Genomic DNA, 15861 nt, shown 5'->3' with positions numbered 1-15861 from the left:
CAACTTTTATAAAAACCAGTGAACATTTCTAATAACACTTTTCTAATTTCATGGTTCACTGCACAGTCAGTAAAGATTTAAATAATTTAGAAAGAAAGCCTATTCTCTTTCTTTATTAGAAGTTTGAGTCAAGCAAATTTTTTGACATTTAATAGGTTTTTAACCCTTTTAATAACTTCTTATAATGAAATTTATTGGTAGTTGTTTTAAAGAAAGGGTTATTATGTTAGTATGAATAGCAGTCAGTATTTTTTATGATTAGTTTTTAGACCTTGACTTTATATGACTCAAAGTGTGTAATAGCATAAATGAATGAAGTGTGTTGAGATTGACTAAGTCAGTTATACCAAGAAATAGAGAGACTGTGCATAACTACATCCATCTAACAGGCTATACAATTTTGCCAGACAAATATTTGAATCATAATTGTTTTAAAGGAGCTTAAGGTCACTTACAGAGTCAGTCACTTTAAAGGAACCAAACGAATTATAATTTTCTCAGACTGATTTTTTTCCCCAAGTTATTAATACTATGCTCGACAGGACAGGATTTCTAGCCTTTTTCTATCTGGGTTTCATGCTATTTTAATGTTTTATAATATATTATTAGAAGGATTATTGGATGGGTTCCATAATAAAAGGCTAATTTAAAGCAGCACTTTTCTTCAAAATTTTAATAAGCTGGAAACATTAAAAAAAAAAAAGTCCAAGAAGCTCTTTTATGCAAGCAGAGAGGTAATTCTGCTTGCCGGGATGTGCTTTTGAGCTGGGTGCTGTGAGCTTCCAGTGATTTAAGAGCCTCCAGATGAACTCCAGTGTCCCCGTTCTGAACCGCTGTGAAGAGGTCAACATGCCACTCATATCTCCATTTCTACCAGCATCCCATCAACATCCCAGTGGAAAAGATGAGAACACAAGTTAATAGGATCTAAATATAGTGTGGAGTGCTGTTTTGGCTGATGCAGGCTGCCATGAACAGGCAGAGGCAGTTCTGAGCAGTAAGCCACCACTCTCAGAGCAGAGTCTCAGAGGATTTCCCAATTCCTCATCACTTGCAGTTCCAAGTTGTTCTTCATGTTGTAGTGCTCACAGTCCTCGAAAGTATCCTGAAAAAAAAAAGATGCCATTATTCTCTACTGTCTCTATGCACATTAAAGTTAAGGAGATGTGAACAGACATGAGCATTGTGGGATACACTTGATAATGGGTGACACTTTTTTAGAGCAAAGCACTGTCTACACTTTGTAATACACATGCAAAAGGCCTGAGGTAGACAAAGGAACACCTTCATGACTAGTCACAGGAGTACCAACAGCAGATCTATACATTCTTATTGTCAGAGTGATATAACCTTGTAGAAACTAGTAATTCTCAATTCTTGGGAAACAGGGTAGATCTCATGGTCCCTAAAATTCTTTAAACAATATAGAGCATTTCACCCGTAAGTCATTATGTCCTGTAATGAACTGAACTTATGTTGGCATCAACATGTAATCTTCATATTTCCCTAATTTGTGCTAAAGAAGAAGAGCCCTAAAGCCTACTGAAACTTCATCAAGCCTGACAATATTGTCAATAGTTTAAAAATCACATTGGGAGACAATTATTATTCGCACAAAGCATTCAGAAATGGGTTTTCTCAACCCAAGTCCAAAACAGTTGATAACTAGATGGTAAAAAGGCACACACCCTAACTACCTGTCCATAGTGATGTTGCACAGGAAAGGGTATATGGCCAAGATCTGTGGATGAGAAGGATGGAATGTGAGTCATAATGCCTTTACATACATTACACTTTTGTTAACCCTTCTGTCAGGCAGGTACCCATCTAGCCTTCTCATCGGGCCATTAAAACCAAGTTATAAACTCTATTTACTATCTCACAGTGGCCCCCTGTGCTCTGTGGCCATAAGCTGCTCAATCTGTTCTAGGGACAGTCCCCACAGATGCAGCCCTTGACTGCATCGACTCGTCACATCAACAGTTCTGCCTGAACTAGAACTTGTCAAAGAGAGCAGCAAAAGACTTCTGCACAAACCACAAATGTGAAACTAAGTTCAGCCTTGAGAAAGCACTCTTCTATCTTAGTTAATCCTCACAGTGAGTTACTTAAAGGCAAATACTGTTTTCTTCTCTCCTTGTTTCTTCTTGAGACTCATCACCATGGCACCAATGACACTTATATGTTGCTTTGTGTTTCCCAGACTGCAAATTGAGCTGCATACAGAAAACGTTTCAGGCAAGATGGCCACTTTCAGTTCACCAGGAAACAAGACCAATGCCTGCCACACAGTAGGCATAGTGAGAATGTGAAAATCCCTCTGTTTTCAAAGGTGGAAATGAAGGTCGAGTAATTAAGAACTACGATAGTTCATGGGAAACAGAGGCAGACTGATTTGATGAAAGCAAACAATTTACCTGCAGAGGAGGAAGAAGAGGAGGAGGAAGAGGAGGAGAAGTCAAAAGTAGAAAGGCTGTGTGTGTTAATTACTTTTCTCTGTAACAAGACAGCTGTCACCACAGCTTTAGGAGGGACGGTTTGTTTGGCTCACAGTTTCAGAAATTATAGCATGTCCTGGTAGGAAAGCATGGAACAGGTCGCAGTGCCTGGGCATGCATTGGAGACTTATTCAGATGGTGGCAGGTGGGATACAGAGAGAACACACAGGCATGGACATGTGCATTGCAAAGCTAGCAAAGGCTTCTCCTCACCAAGATACCTCAGCAGTTAGGCCCTACTTCCTAAAGGCTCTGTCACCTTCAAAATGGCTGCATGAGCTAAGCATAAAACATGCAAAATCTAAGCCTGAGAAGACATGTCAGTTGCAAACATTAACAGATTGCCTTTTTTGTGCAAGAAATCTGGACATATTTGTGGGGGTAACAAAGATTCTTCTTTCTGTGTTTGATTGTGAGAGGAACAGAAGTCAAAGAGAAGAGCCAGGGCCCAGTGGGGACACTGCAGGTAGTCAGGTCTACAAATTGTTTGTACCCTTTAGGGTCTGCTATTTGAGTCATCTTGTGGGAGAAGATTTTTAAAAGATGAAAGCAAAGTATTTCAATTTTTCTTGTAATACTCCTCAGCAATGTTTGTCTCTTACTTACAAAGTCTCTTGAGTAATGAGTCCATTTCATGAATGAGTCTGCCCTTGGCCTGAAGGAGCAGAGGGTGAGCAGTAGGGGAGGCTCATATCAGCATGGACCTGTGTTTCTTGAGCACAGGTTTAGCTGTCCCCCAGTGTGGTGGTTCTAGAGAGAGTAGTGTCTCAGAGGCGAATTGTGTTCCTCACAATATATACTAGTCCTAACTACAAATATCTCACATTAGGGTACTGGAAAGAGCTCTGAAAACTAGTAGAGTTCCTACTGTCTTTTGAAAGAAAAGCAAGAATTCAAAATACTAAATTCAAAAGTAAACTTGGTTTTGGAAGTTTTGTGTTGAAATCAAGTTAATTTAAACTTTAAACTTCTATTGATGAAAATGTTTTCATCTAAATGTTCTACCCTCCCTTTATAACTTATTTTTTCTTCTTCTTTAAAAATACAACTTGTGTAGTATTTAGGTATTGTTTTCTCTTTTTGACAATATCAGTGTTTAATAACAAATACCTAATAGCAAAATGTTGATATTTGTATAAATTATGCATGTCCAAATAATAAATAGAATATGCAAGGACATCACATTAGGATAATTTATTTAACTTGTTTAGACAACAAGACAAATTAAGCTCTCTCATAGAAATGTACTTATGAGAATAATAAGTAAAATTTAATTATTAAATTCACCCACACATTTGTTCTGATACATGCATTTACATATTAATTGAATCCTCGTCAAAATATATAATCAAATTGTAGTTTAAATAATACCAATATTTACATTCTTCTCATAGACTCTTACAGTGTATCATTCCTTAGACAAAAACTAAAACTGCTTGGCCTTCCAGCCCTAATTAATGATGCAGGACTGCATGGACAACCCAGAACAAGACTCTGAAGCTTTCCTTAGATGCTGAGAATGGTTTGTGTTTGATGACGTACATTCATCAAAGGGGATGAGAGCAAGCACTTGTCACAGCCAGTGCCAGTAGGGTCTCTTCATGTCCCTGGGGAAAGCACTCCACAGCGAAAGGTGTCAAACGTTGACAGACAGGGGTGAGCACCAGAGCTTCCAAGATTCTTCATGTTCCCTTGCTCCAGTTGGATCTGGCACAAATCCAGGAGTTGCCTGCATAGACCACAGAATGCAGCAGCTGGTAAACCATCTTAGCAGAGAGGCCTTTGGGCTCGCCCTGCTCCAGAGCTCTGTTCACCAACTGCTGCTCACTTAAACAGCTGGATCTGAGCAGGGAGAGACGGGCTCTCGTTAGAGTTTTATGTGTACAACTGTTCCAATATAGATTGTCTGCTAGAGGCAGGGATAACGATAGCTTTCCAGGCTCCCACAATGGACTGGGAAGGATGCTGATGTTCAAAGAAAACAGCAGGCATGAGAATTATGATATATACACAGAGCTTTGAACACCAACATCAAACCTCCCATGTTCTGTATTATTCTAGAGTGCAATTTTAACATCATTTGTCACTGTGCAGCTAATACTATCACAAGTACTTTCTGGAGGCAGAGGTGTCCCAATCACACCAAAATAATGTTTGACAATTATTTTGGTAGGCAACATGGGCCTGGGTTTTCTTTCCATTTCCAAAGAAAACCAAAGGTCTCACACATGCTGAAAGGTGTGTCAAATGTTGTACCTAGTGAGTCCGCCTATCTTAAACCTGGAACTCTTCTGTTGTAGAAGGGATGCCATGCGAGTCAGAAGGTCCATCCCAGAGCAGGGCATAGGCAGAATAAATGGACAGTGTCTACCCTGCTCGCATAATCAATCCTGATGGAACTTTGGGTTTTCATTAATTGGAAAAAGGCTTTGAAGGGGTGCGTATGAAATTCCCCTTCATCATCATAATCTTCCTCCTTTATTTTAATTGGCATTTTTACTCCCATAAGTATGAAAATACTATTGTACAATAACAACTAGTAAAATTCAAAGAAACAATACAATCCAGTTTGCATAAGAAAGAAATCCAGACCATTCTCAGATGAAATGTAATTCCCAAATGAGGAAATAAATGGGTAGTGAAAATACCAATGACGTACAGTACTTTTACATAAGATAGCATAGAGTTTACTAATCTTTTTAAAAGTGAGAAATAAACACATTAGACATGACTTCTAATGCATTTGAGTGCTGGGGCTTAGCAAATAAAATCCCCAGATGATTAGGGTATGCATTACCCTGTATGGAGCCGGCAGACTCTACCTGACCAAAACACCTCTACATTCCAGTTCACAAAAATATGATGATGGATTCTTCACAGTGGTGAAAAACATAGTCTATAACCAATTAGGTTGTATCAATCAAAATTACCTTTAGCAGCATATAAAAGATAGCCTCGGGGTGACAAATCAGCAGAGATGGTGTCCTTAATAACCATGTTAATCAGAGACTCAGAGACCGAAGCCCCTCTACTCATTGTTCTTCCAGCCACCTCAGAGCCCTGCCAAATAGCCCTGCCATCTCCTCCAGCTCTAACCACTATCCAATATTTTTACCGTCAGGAACAAGGAAAGAACACAGAAAAAAATCGTCACTAATAAGTGTGACTTTACACACTTGTTTATTATAAATTTAAAATATGGGGAAAACAGAAAACTATCTGGCTGGTTTAAATTTTGTATCTGACATCAAGGAGTACCAACCAACCAGTGCACCGCAGGAGGAGACTGGTAACAAAGGCCTTTGCTGGCTTGTATGAGGTCACTAATTATTATGTTTTATAATTAGACATCATCTACCTTAACTCTCCCCTCCCCCATATTAATAGTAATTAAAACTTAAATGGTTCCCATGAAAGCAACACCACATTTGTGTTCTTCTCCTAATCAGGACTGCCAGGGTGGTGCTAGGATTTCATTGTATATGAGCACGTGGCTCCTGAAGAGTTGATGATGGTCTCTTGCTTATGCTTGCCTGGTGCAGTGTCAAAAATGTCTGCCTGCCTAGCCTGCTGCCACTGGTGGCATGGTGAGTCCTTACCTACATGATCCTTGGCTCCACCGTGGTAGCTGAAGGCTACTTCCTCTTTAAGGTAGCAACAAGAATACAGACTTAGAATAACACAAATTAGCATAAGAAAAACTGGATATTTTGCAAAACAGTAAAAGAAATTGGTGCTTCAGGAGGGAGATTATCCCTCAGTAAGGAACTCCACGAATCTGGAGCCTCTGTGTGAAAGTCAATTTAGACCTGATAGTCCTGAAGCACCAGGCTAAAACTACCAGATTTCTGCACAGATGAGATAAAATGGGCTCAAAACATGTCACCCGTAGCGCATGCTTTGGAACCAGAGGTGTATGGGAAGAAGAAATCAAGGTATCAAGTTGTTCCGCATTGTTAGAAAGATGATTTAGTTAAAGTCTGACTCATCTGGCAAGTACTCTTAATTCACAGAGCTATGGAACATGTTCCCTGCATCACCAAGGCTGAATTTGCCCCTGAGCGATTTACATGAGGCGGGACTAAAAGAGGCTGTGCCATAGGACAGTACTCATTCACAGGTGGCCACTTTTCCGTACTCATAACTAAAGCTGTGGGAAATGCTATGAGGCATAGGAGTTCAATACACTTGGGAGTAAGCCCTTCAAAAAAATAGCTTATGTTCCCTCTTCTTTTAAAAGTCAATTCTGGTTTTCTCGGTACCCTCTGAAAACGGCAGGATGTCCATGAGAGCTGTCTCTCCCGCGACTGTTTCAGGGCGGAGTGGCTTGCAGAAGTAGGAGATTTGCCTTTAAAGGCCTGGAGCAAAACAGTTTGTGTTTTTGAAAAATAGATGCTGGTTCAGACCAGGAAGTTAGAAAACTTGTGGAACCTAAGCTTCACCAAGAACATAAGGTGCAGCGACTCAAGGCCGAGCTGGGGAACAGCCAGAGGGTGAATAGCCCAACGCAAGGCCTGTACGGAAGCAAGAACACAGGCTCCAGACCTGCACAGCCTCAGTCTACACTCAGCTGGACTAGTTAGTGTTGTGAAATGGCCTGTGCACACTGGTAAAAATAATGTTGCTGCCATAAAAAAAAAAAAAAAAAAAGCTTAGAAATTACCCGACTGAAATGTTATTATGACCTGAAAAAAAAAAATTCTGAGCATCTCAGTCTATGTGGAATTTTTTTTTTTTTTTGCTATGCAACAGCAGCTAGCATTAATTAGAGTTTTCAATTCATGTGTATTTTTAACTAGCAAGTCCTTCACTTCATCTTTGTCCATATTCTTCACTCTTGTTCTCTCATCTTGAGCACTTTTTAAACAATCTTTCTCACAGGGAACTAAACAAGCCACACCAATACATACATACCAGGACCATTCACCAATGTGTTAGGTTTGAACTGCTAGAGAAATGTTAAGTGAAATCCACCGTACTCCCCTTACACAATGCATTTGACCTCCAGATAACGTTAAGTGCTTCATCTCCCAGCGTGTTTCATTTTAATCCTACAGAGACAAAATTCATTGCTTGAATTACAAGAGGGAGTCTTGTTAAGGCCGAAAAGCAGTCACTCTGATAGCATAGTGGATTAATACTGAGACTTGGCAGTTTTAGAGCCTTACTTTCAAATCTGTCTGCACAGTCAAGTCACTGCAATAGTCAATTAATCAATTGGTACATACCTGTCCATAAGCATTCTGAGGAAGGTGGGTAGGAGATAATTCTGGTTATTCAATAAAGGATTAACTGAACCAGAGCACCTGCGGGGAGAGAGTGTCTTATACACATGGCATGGAACTGCAACCCTGAAATCTCAATGTGATTGCCTAAGCAAGACATGAATGATAGTCACAGCAGTTGACATGCCCAAAAAATTGGAGGAAACTCACAAAACACCAACCTTAAATGAAGAGCTACAGTGGTAGTCAATGGCTTCTGAGGCAAGGATGATTGGTTCTCTCAAGGGACAAGTTCTCTGATCCCCACTGGTCAGCCCCGAACACATAAAAACGACAGCAAAAGGACTGTCAAGGTTTTTAAACATACATTTGTGTGTATGCAAGCACGCGTGCATGCTCTTGCATGTGTGCGTACATTATAAATATGAAATGGGGGATGTGGGGTGAGGGATAGAAGTGATATAAGTACAATTTAATCACGTATGAAACTCTCAAAAAATATAAACTGAGAACGCTCATTCTCTTCTTGTCTTCTAAAACCTTCCTTAAATGATTAGAATGAAGACACAGGGCTTAGTGGGAGGCTGTGATACTAAAATCACAAATGACTTTGTAATTTGGATCTCATTCTGACAAGAACCAGCATGTTGACATCTTTATCACATAAATAAATACAGTGTTACAAGGTGTAAATGTAAGCCAGTAAGATGTCTATTTATCAGAACAAAAATAAAACTATAGGGACCTGGTCTTGAGTGATGAAATGCTATGTTGACCCAATTATGAAAATCTGGTTTGGGTTGGATGATTGTGATAATGAGATTAAAACCCAGGACGTTTCCATGCCAGACAGCAGTACAGCTGAGCAATTTTCAAGCTCTATTTTTTATATTCTTTAAAGTAATCTACATGTTAGATTTATCATAATACAGAGAATATTCGTGTATATTCTGCTTAGAAGCACATTCTACCACCTACAAGTTAAAGAAACTTTTCTAAGCTGGTCCCAATAGTGTTCACCTCTAACTACAGAGGCTGAAGCAGCAGAATCATGAATCCCATGGTAACCTGAGCTGGCATACTGAGAACCTTTGTCAAAAAGTCAAAACCTAAAAATAAAAATAAAAAAAAAAATAAAAGAACCTCTCAAGAAGCATGTTTCTGAAAATGTGTCTATTCGTTCATTTATTTTAGATGCAAGAGATTGGGAACGCAGAAGGAGCTCAGTACAGCTCCCATCCTCAGATGGCAGCCATGAGGCCGAGAGGCCAGCCTACAGACATCAGACAGCAGGCAAGCATGATGCAGCCCGGCCAGCTGACCACCATCAACCAGTCGCAGCTGAGCGCACAGTTGGGCTTGAACATGGGAGGAACCAATGTGGCCCACAACTCCCCTTCTCCACCCGGGAGCAAGTCTGCAACCCCTTCCCCATCCAGCTCAGTGCATGAGGATGAGTGTGAGGATGCCTCCAAGGTATGACCTGTGCTTGCCACCTGCATTGCCATGTGAGGGGGGCGTGTGTGTGTCTTCCCTATGAGAAATACTGGTGGGAAGCGTATGCTTGGTTAATGAAGCAACCACCTGCTTACCTTATACTTTTAAGTTCTTTATTTGTCCTTTCCGTGTGTGTGTGTATGTATGTGTGTGTGTGTGTGTATACATATAACACAAAGATTGTTTTAACTCTTAAAATGTATATGGTTCACAAATTGAGTGATGCTAGTTAAACTCTGTCCCACTTCATTTCTGCTACTGAGCCTATCTTACTCCCTTCTAAAAACATGTATCTCTGTAGGGACATTTTTTTTTCCTTGCAAGGATCTCATGTAGCATGGGCTAGCCTCGGATGCCTGAGGTGCTATGTAACTGAGGAGGACCTTGAACAACTTCTCTTTTTGTTTTTTGTTTTTTCAAGATAGGGTTTCCCTGGCTGACCTGGAACTCAACCTGTACACCAGGCTGGCCTCAAACTCAGAAATCCACCTGCCTCTGCCTTCCAAGTGCTTGGATGATAGGCATGTGCCACCACTGCCCAGCTTGACCTTGAACTTCTGATGGCCCTGTTTCCACCTCCTGAGTACTGGGATTAGAAGTTTATAGCACCACGCCAGGTGTGGAATGCTGGAGGTCAAACCCACTCTGGGAAAGCCCTGTACAAAACTGAGTTATAGCTTCACCCCAGTGAACTTTGAGGCAGTGAAGCCCTATGGTGTGTGAGTAGGGAGTGAGGATGGGTCAGAATGCAAGCTGTAATGTTGTAGTTAGATGACATCCTGGGATCACCTCACCCACTTGTCCTGTACTAGTGACAGGCAGGGCATAAGACAACTATGTAGAAGAGAGGCCTGGGTGCAAGTATTTTGTACTTCCCTATGGGTCGGCCACCAGATGCCTTTCTTTAAGTCATTTGAGTGGGAAATTGCTTTTTAAATGCCATTGGACATGAAAATTAGCTGAAATTTCCTTTAATTTTCTTTAAAGTTGTTTAAGGGAGTCGTTACTCTAAAGTATGATACTTTTTTAAAAGATAAGAAAAGAAAGAAAAAGAAATGTCCAAACCAAAACCCTGTAGGCTTTTGCTTGAAAACACTAAACTTTTCCCTCCTTCCCCTCCCTAGCTACCAATGAAGTGCCACCCAGGTTTATCCTGGGGCGAAGGATGTGTGTCTTCCTACTGTAAACATGCCCACCAGGACATGAACACTGTCTTTCTATTCTCATTCTTTCTGAAAGACTTATTTTATTTGTGATATGTATAGGCAGTGGGTGGACAATACTCTGGTTCCTGGGAGGCTTTTGTGACTGCCCGATAGAGATGCTGGAAATCAAACTCAGGTGTTCTGCATGATCACTTCAAGCTCCTAACTGCTGAGCCATCTTTCAAGACCCCTCTTTTATTTCTTTTAAAATCTTCCTAATAAATAGTCAGATGTGTCAACCACTCTGTTTCTTGTCACCTTCATAAGAGTTTTGTTTGCTAGAGAAAGTACCCAAGGAGTTAAAGGGGTCTGCAACCCTATAGGAGGAAGAATAATATGAACTAACCAGTACCCCCAGAGCTTGTGTGTCTAGCTGCATATATAGCAGAAGATGGCCTAGTCGGCCATGATTGGGAGGAGAGGCCCTTGGTCTTGTGAAGATTATATGCCCCAGTACAGGGGAATGCCAAGGCCAGGAAGCTGGAGTGGTTGGGTTGGGTAGCATGGTGGGGGGAGGGTATAGGGATAGCATTTGAAATGTAAATGAAGAAAATATCTAATAAAAAATAGAGTTTTGTTTGGCAGAAGTTAAACTGCCAACATTCTGTTAAAGGATTTGCAATGAGATCTGAACTATAGTATCAGATCTATGGGGCTGTCATCTATGTGACTGTAAATATACAGTTACAGACTGTTAGAATTTCAGGTGAATTGTAATTCATAGATTAATTCGATTTATTGATAGCATTGACAGTATTTCCTTATTTCTGTACTCTGGATACCCTGGTATTTGGGGTGGGCAGGGCAGGGGACTAGACTCCTCCCCAGGGTTGGGTATAGCCAACTGAGACCCACCCATAAAGACCAGAGTCTACTGACACTGTGCTGACCGGCCAATTTCCCTGCTCACAACATGTCTACACTGCCCATTCCTGCACACAAAACTGCCAACACATCCTCTGTGTCCTGTGTTGTCTTGGTCCTTTCTGTCCTTCATTGAGTTAGGTCCCTCCACAGGCGACCATGTACTGAGCTGTGGCTCCTGCTCTGGGGATCTGTGAGTGCAAACTTCTCCTGTCCCAGCAGTCATTTCCTTGTGTTGCCAACTTCCCAAACAAAATAAAATAAATCCCAACTGTGAGTGTCAGTGTGTCTGCAAACACATTAAATTCTCCTCACCCTCACTGTCAGTCCTGGGGTAAGTGAGGGCCTATCCATTCTCAGAAAGAGGAACTACTAGAAGACTAATTAATAATAATGCAAGCACTGCTTTAGTGAAAACCTGGACATCAGCTGAATATTTAGATGACAAAGACATTTTCCTGAGGAAATATGGATTTTTATAATAGTACCTAACAGCCAGTGATTGTTTAGACCCAAATATGGACATCAACCATATGATTGTTGCCAGAGATTCATGGTTTCTAGGCAATAACCTAGGCAGAAATTATATGTGTTGTATTATATTCATATATATATATATATACATATATATATATATACATATATATATATACATATATATATATACACACACATATGTGTGTGTGTGTGTGTGTGTGTGTGTGTGTGTGTGTGTGTTGAATTAATGTTCAACTTGTGCATCACAATAATCTTTATCAGTAATCCTTCCTGGCATTTCAAAAAATTAATGCAAAATTTGTGGTGTCTTCTAAAATAAATTTTATACAGGATATGTCTTAACTACAGTAACATTGCACACACTCTTCACCTTACACAAGTGGCAGAGTGGATAAGAGCCTGAAATTCTTAGAACTCTCATTTTGCCATTTATTGTTAACCCCTTAGGAACACAGCTCATAACTGTCCCAAGGCATGAACTTGTGTATGATAAACCTCCAAGCTGATGTGAAATTTTACCACCGAGTTTCCAGTCCATCACTCAATACTCAGATTCCAAAAATTTTGCTTAAGCCTCTGCCAGTGGCCGTAAGCCTGTGTGGAAGAGTTCATATTCTGTAGCAGCAAACTCTTGAGTGTTGGGTGTGTGGGGGTAAAAAGATGGATCTCTCAACAATATCCTTGGAGTTTTTTCTTCTGTTTTTAATTTATTCTTTAAACTTTTTTTACAGTCCAGACTTTATCCCACTCCCAGTCCACCAGAGTGTTCCACATCCGACACCTCCTGCCTCCCCCCACCCCTGTCTCCAAGAGGGTGTCCCCACCCCATCCCCACCCCATCCCCACCCCCAACCCCACCCCAGCAGACCTCCCCACTCCCTGGGGCCCCAAGTCTCTCTCTCTCTCTCTCTCTCTCTGACCAAGTCTAGACCTGGCAGTCCTCTGCTGTATATGTGTTGGGGGCCTCATATTAGCTGGTATATGCTGCCTCAGTGTCTGAGAGATCTAGGGAGTCCAGGTTATTTGAGACTGCTGATCTTCCTATAGGGCTGCCCTCCTCCTTGGCTTCTTCCAGCTTTTCCCTAATTCAACCACAGGGGTGCCTGCCTTCTGTCCATTGGTTGAGTGTAACTCTCTGCATCTGACTCAGTCCACTGCTCGTTGGGCCTTTGGGAGGGCAGTCATGCTAGGCCCATTTGTAAGCACACCATAGCATCAGTATTAGTGCCAGGCCTTGGGGCCTCCCCCTGAGCTGGATCCCACTTTGGACCTGTCACTGGAGCTCCTTTTCCTCGGGCTCTTCTCCATTTTTGCCCCTGCAGTTCTTTCAAACAGGAGATAACTGTTTTGTTTTGTTTTGCTTTTTTTAATGACTTTTTTCTTTTACACAAACATTCCAGAGGTTCTGTTCAGCTATATTTTCCATCTCAAGAAAATCCATCCCCTATTCTACTTTGGAATGCCGTTGCTGACCGTGGCTTCAGAATTCCTCTAATGTTTATGTGTGCTATATTCCTCTTACGTGTGTTAAACGGCTAGAAAAATCCTCTGCTGAAACTAAGTATTTTTTATGATACTTAAGAATTATACAGTATTTTCTCCTTTGTGTGTGTGTAGGATTTCTGTGGACTGTTGTATTGCAACAACTCTAGTTAAATATGAACCAGCATTAAGTCAAAAGATCACTGAAATCATTTATAAGGAGTGAACCACACAGGAATACGGAGTTCCAGCCCGGTGAAAGCAGCTTTCAAAGCATCCCTCTTAACACGCCATGCTGTCTTTAAGCAATTACATATTGATTCCAGATTATCTAATTGAACAATTAAATGGAATAGCTCTGTTTTGACAGAAAATACACAAGTAAATACAGCGGTAGGATTAATTATCATCTTACAAGCACCACCCATGGCCTTCATTGCTCTGGAGCTCTGATGACAACTTCAAGTCACAAATGAGACCTGCAGAGAAGAGGCAAGAAAAAAAAAAAAAAACAAGTCAGGCAGCTTGCGGCTCCACATCTAGAATTCAGCTCCTGTAATTTAACAAACACTTCAAAACCCTCACAGTACCTGGCGTTACAAGTGTATTTGGAATATAGTTAGCTGTTCCTTTAATTAAATTATAGGCTATGAATCACCGTAGATATGGAGTTGAATTTTGCTTGCTTTCGCTTTCATTTTTCCATTGAAAACATCCTTATGTTTACATGTGTCTCATAAAGGACACATGGGTAAGTGATTTTTTACTCCGAAATGGAACAGTTACATCATTCACACAAACAGCCGGGCCCATCTCTCTCTCTCCTTCTCATTGTATTTCTTCCTATTTGCCCCACAGGTATTTTATATGATTAGTTATACCTTCTTTAAGATTTTTATTTGTTTTTTTTTCATCCCACCATCTCTGAGTTTAAGACTAGGAACACTGAAGTTTGTTTTCTTACTTTTATCTTTATTAGTTCTTTGAGAATTTTGAGTTTCCTCTAACATGTTTTCGTGACCTTCATTCATCAAGTCACACCAAAGCCACTGTCCCTTCCATATCCTCAAGAATAATTTGTGGTCTCAAAATATTCTTGAATGTGTTGTCTTCCGCTGGATTGCAGTTGACTTGACAGTAGCTTCACTCATGGAGAAAGATGATTCTTCATTCCCCAGCAGCTAACAAGGGCCAGGAGCTCATGGCTGTGGGGTTGTATGCCAAACTTCTCTTTCTACCCCGGGATTTAGTCTAGTTTATTGCATGGGTTTTATGCATGAAAGGTATAAATTAATTGATAGTTTTACTTTACTCTTTAGATTACTACTAAGTCTAAATCTCTTTCTCCTGATTTAAACACTTCTAGTTTTGCTAGTGATCCTTTTAATTTTTAATTCTTTAACCTAGTAAAATTCATTATTGTTTCCTGCACCTCTTTTTCCTCCAATTTTATTTATACATATCATCTTCATTTAGCATCACTTTTGTCTTAATCTTAAAGTGTTCTTTTGGAGTGGGCCTGCTGGGAACAGGCTTACCTTAAAGACCATCCCTCTGCATATATTTCTAGACTGAAGGTCCTTACCTTTCAGCGTTTTAGGCTGTCGTCTTACTCTTTTGAGCCCTGGGTTCTGTTGTTGCTTTTGAGATCCACTACGTCCGCCTTTCTTTGAGAGTAACCTGTCTCTTCCCTCTGACTGGTTTGAAAATCTCTTGCCATTAGTGTTCTTCAGCTTCATGGTGATGTGTATGGGCTTCGTCATAGTTACCTGACTTTAATTATCTCTGTACTTCATTTCTGGAATATTTCAACCACTTTCTTTTTTCAGGTATTGCCCCTTGCTCCCTTCTCATTCTGCAGTTCTACCATGATTTGTGCTAGACTTCTCTTCTCATCCTCCACAGATCCCTCCTCTGCCCAACATGCTTTTGTGCAACTTTTTTTTTTAACCAGCTATACTGATTCTTATTAAATTGTCTATCTTTGTATCTTAGTTGGTAATTATTTTTTTCACCTATATCTAATCTGAAATTTAAATGATCCTTAGTGACTGTATTTTCAAGTACATTTCTAGCAGTATTTTCTCAAATCTAAACATTTTCTTAGTTACATAATATTTTTCTCATATATTTAAATCCTCTGTCTTAGTTACCTTTCAGTTGCTGAGACAAAAACACCATGATTAAGGCCATTTATAAAAAATAAAATAAAATAAAAAAAGAGTTTAGTGGGAGCTTATAGTTCCAGAGTTTAGAATCCAGAACCATCATGGTAGGGAATATGACAGGAAGACAGGCATGGCTAGAGCAGTAGCTGGAAGATTTACCTACTTATCTGCAAGTAGGAGGCAGAGAGAAAAGTGGGGAGGGGCAGTGGGAGGGGAGTAAAGGGAGTGGGAGAAAACCTGCATCCCAGCCAGAGTTCCTGTGCTCTGGGGCAGGCAGACACGGAAGGACTGCCGCATGCTTTCCATGAGGCCCCAGGTGAGTTTCTGGCTATGTGAAGCCATGGAATCCCAGCTCGCTGGAGAGTGGACAAGGGACAGTTCTAGGTACCAAGTTCTCAGTCTCAGGCATTCCAGGCTGGATACT

General features: G+C 40.6%; 1 protein-coding gene across 4 annotated transcripts in view; it reads left to right on the top strand.

The window, feature by feature from the left end:
* Positions 1-15861, top strand: part of Tox (thymocyte selection-associated high mobility group box) — a 305205-nt gene that overhangs the window by 241073 nt on the left and 48271 nt on the right. For all 4 annotated transcript variants that reach the window (NM_001377078.1, NM_001377079.1, NM_145711.5 and 1 more), the window contains one exon: positions 8918-9199. In NM_001377078.1, coding sequence (NP_001364007.1) covers positions 8918-9199 — 282 coding nt within the window. The remainder of the gene's footprint in view (positions 1-8917; positions 9200-15861) is intronic.

Source organism: Mus musculus, chromosome 4, assembly GCF_000001635.26.
Source record: "Mus musculus strain C57BL/6J chromosome 4, GRCm38.p6 C57BL/6J".
Lineage (NCBI taxonomy): Eukaryota > Metazoa > Chordata > Mammalia > Rodentia > Muridae > Mus > Mus musculus.
The sequence above is the reverse complement of the archived record's forward strand: the minus strand, read 5'-3'. Positions and strand labels throughout refer to the sequence as shown.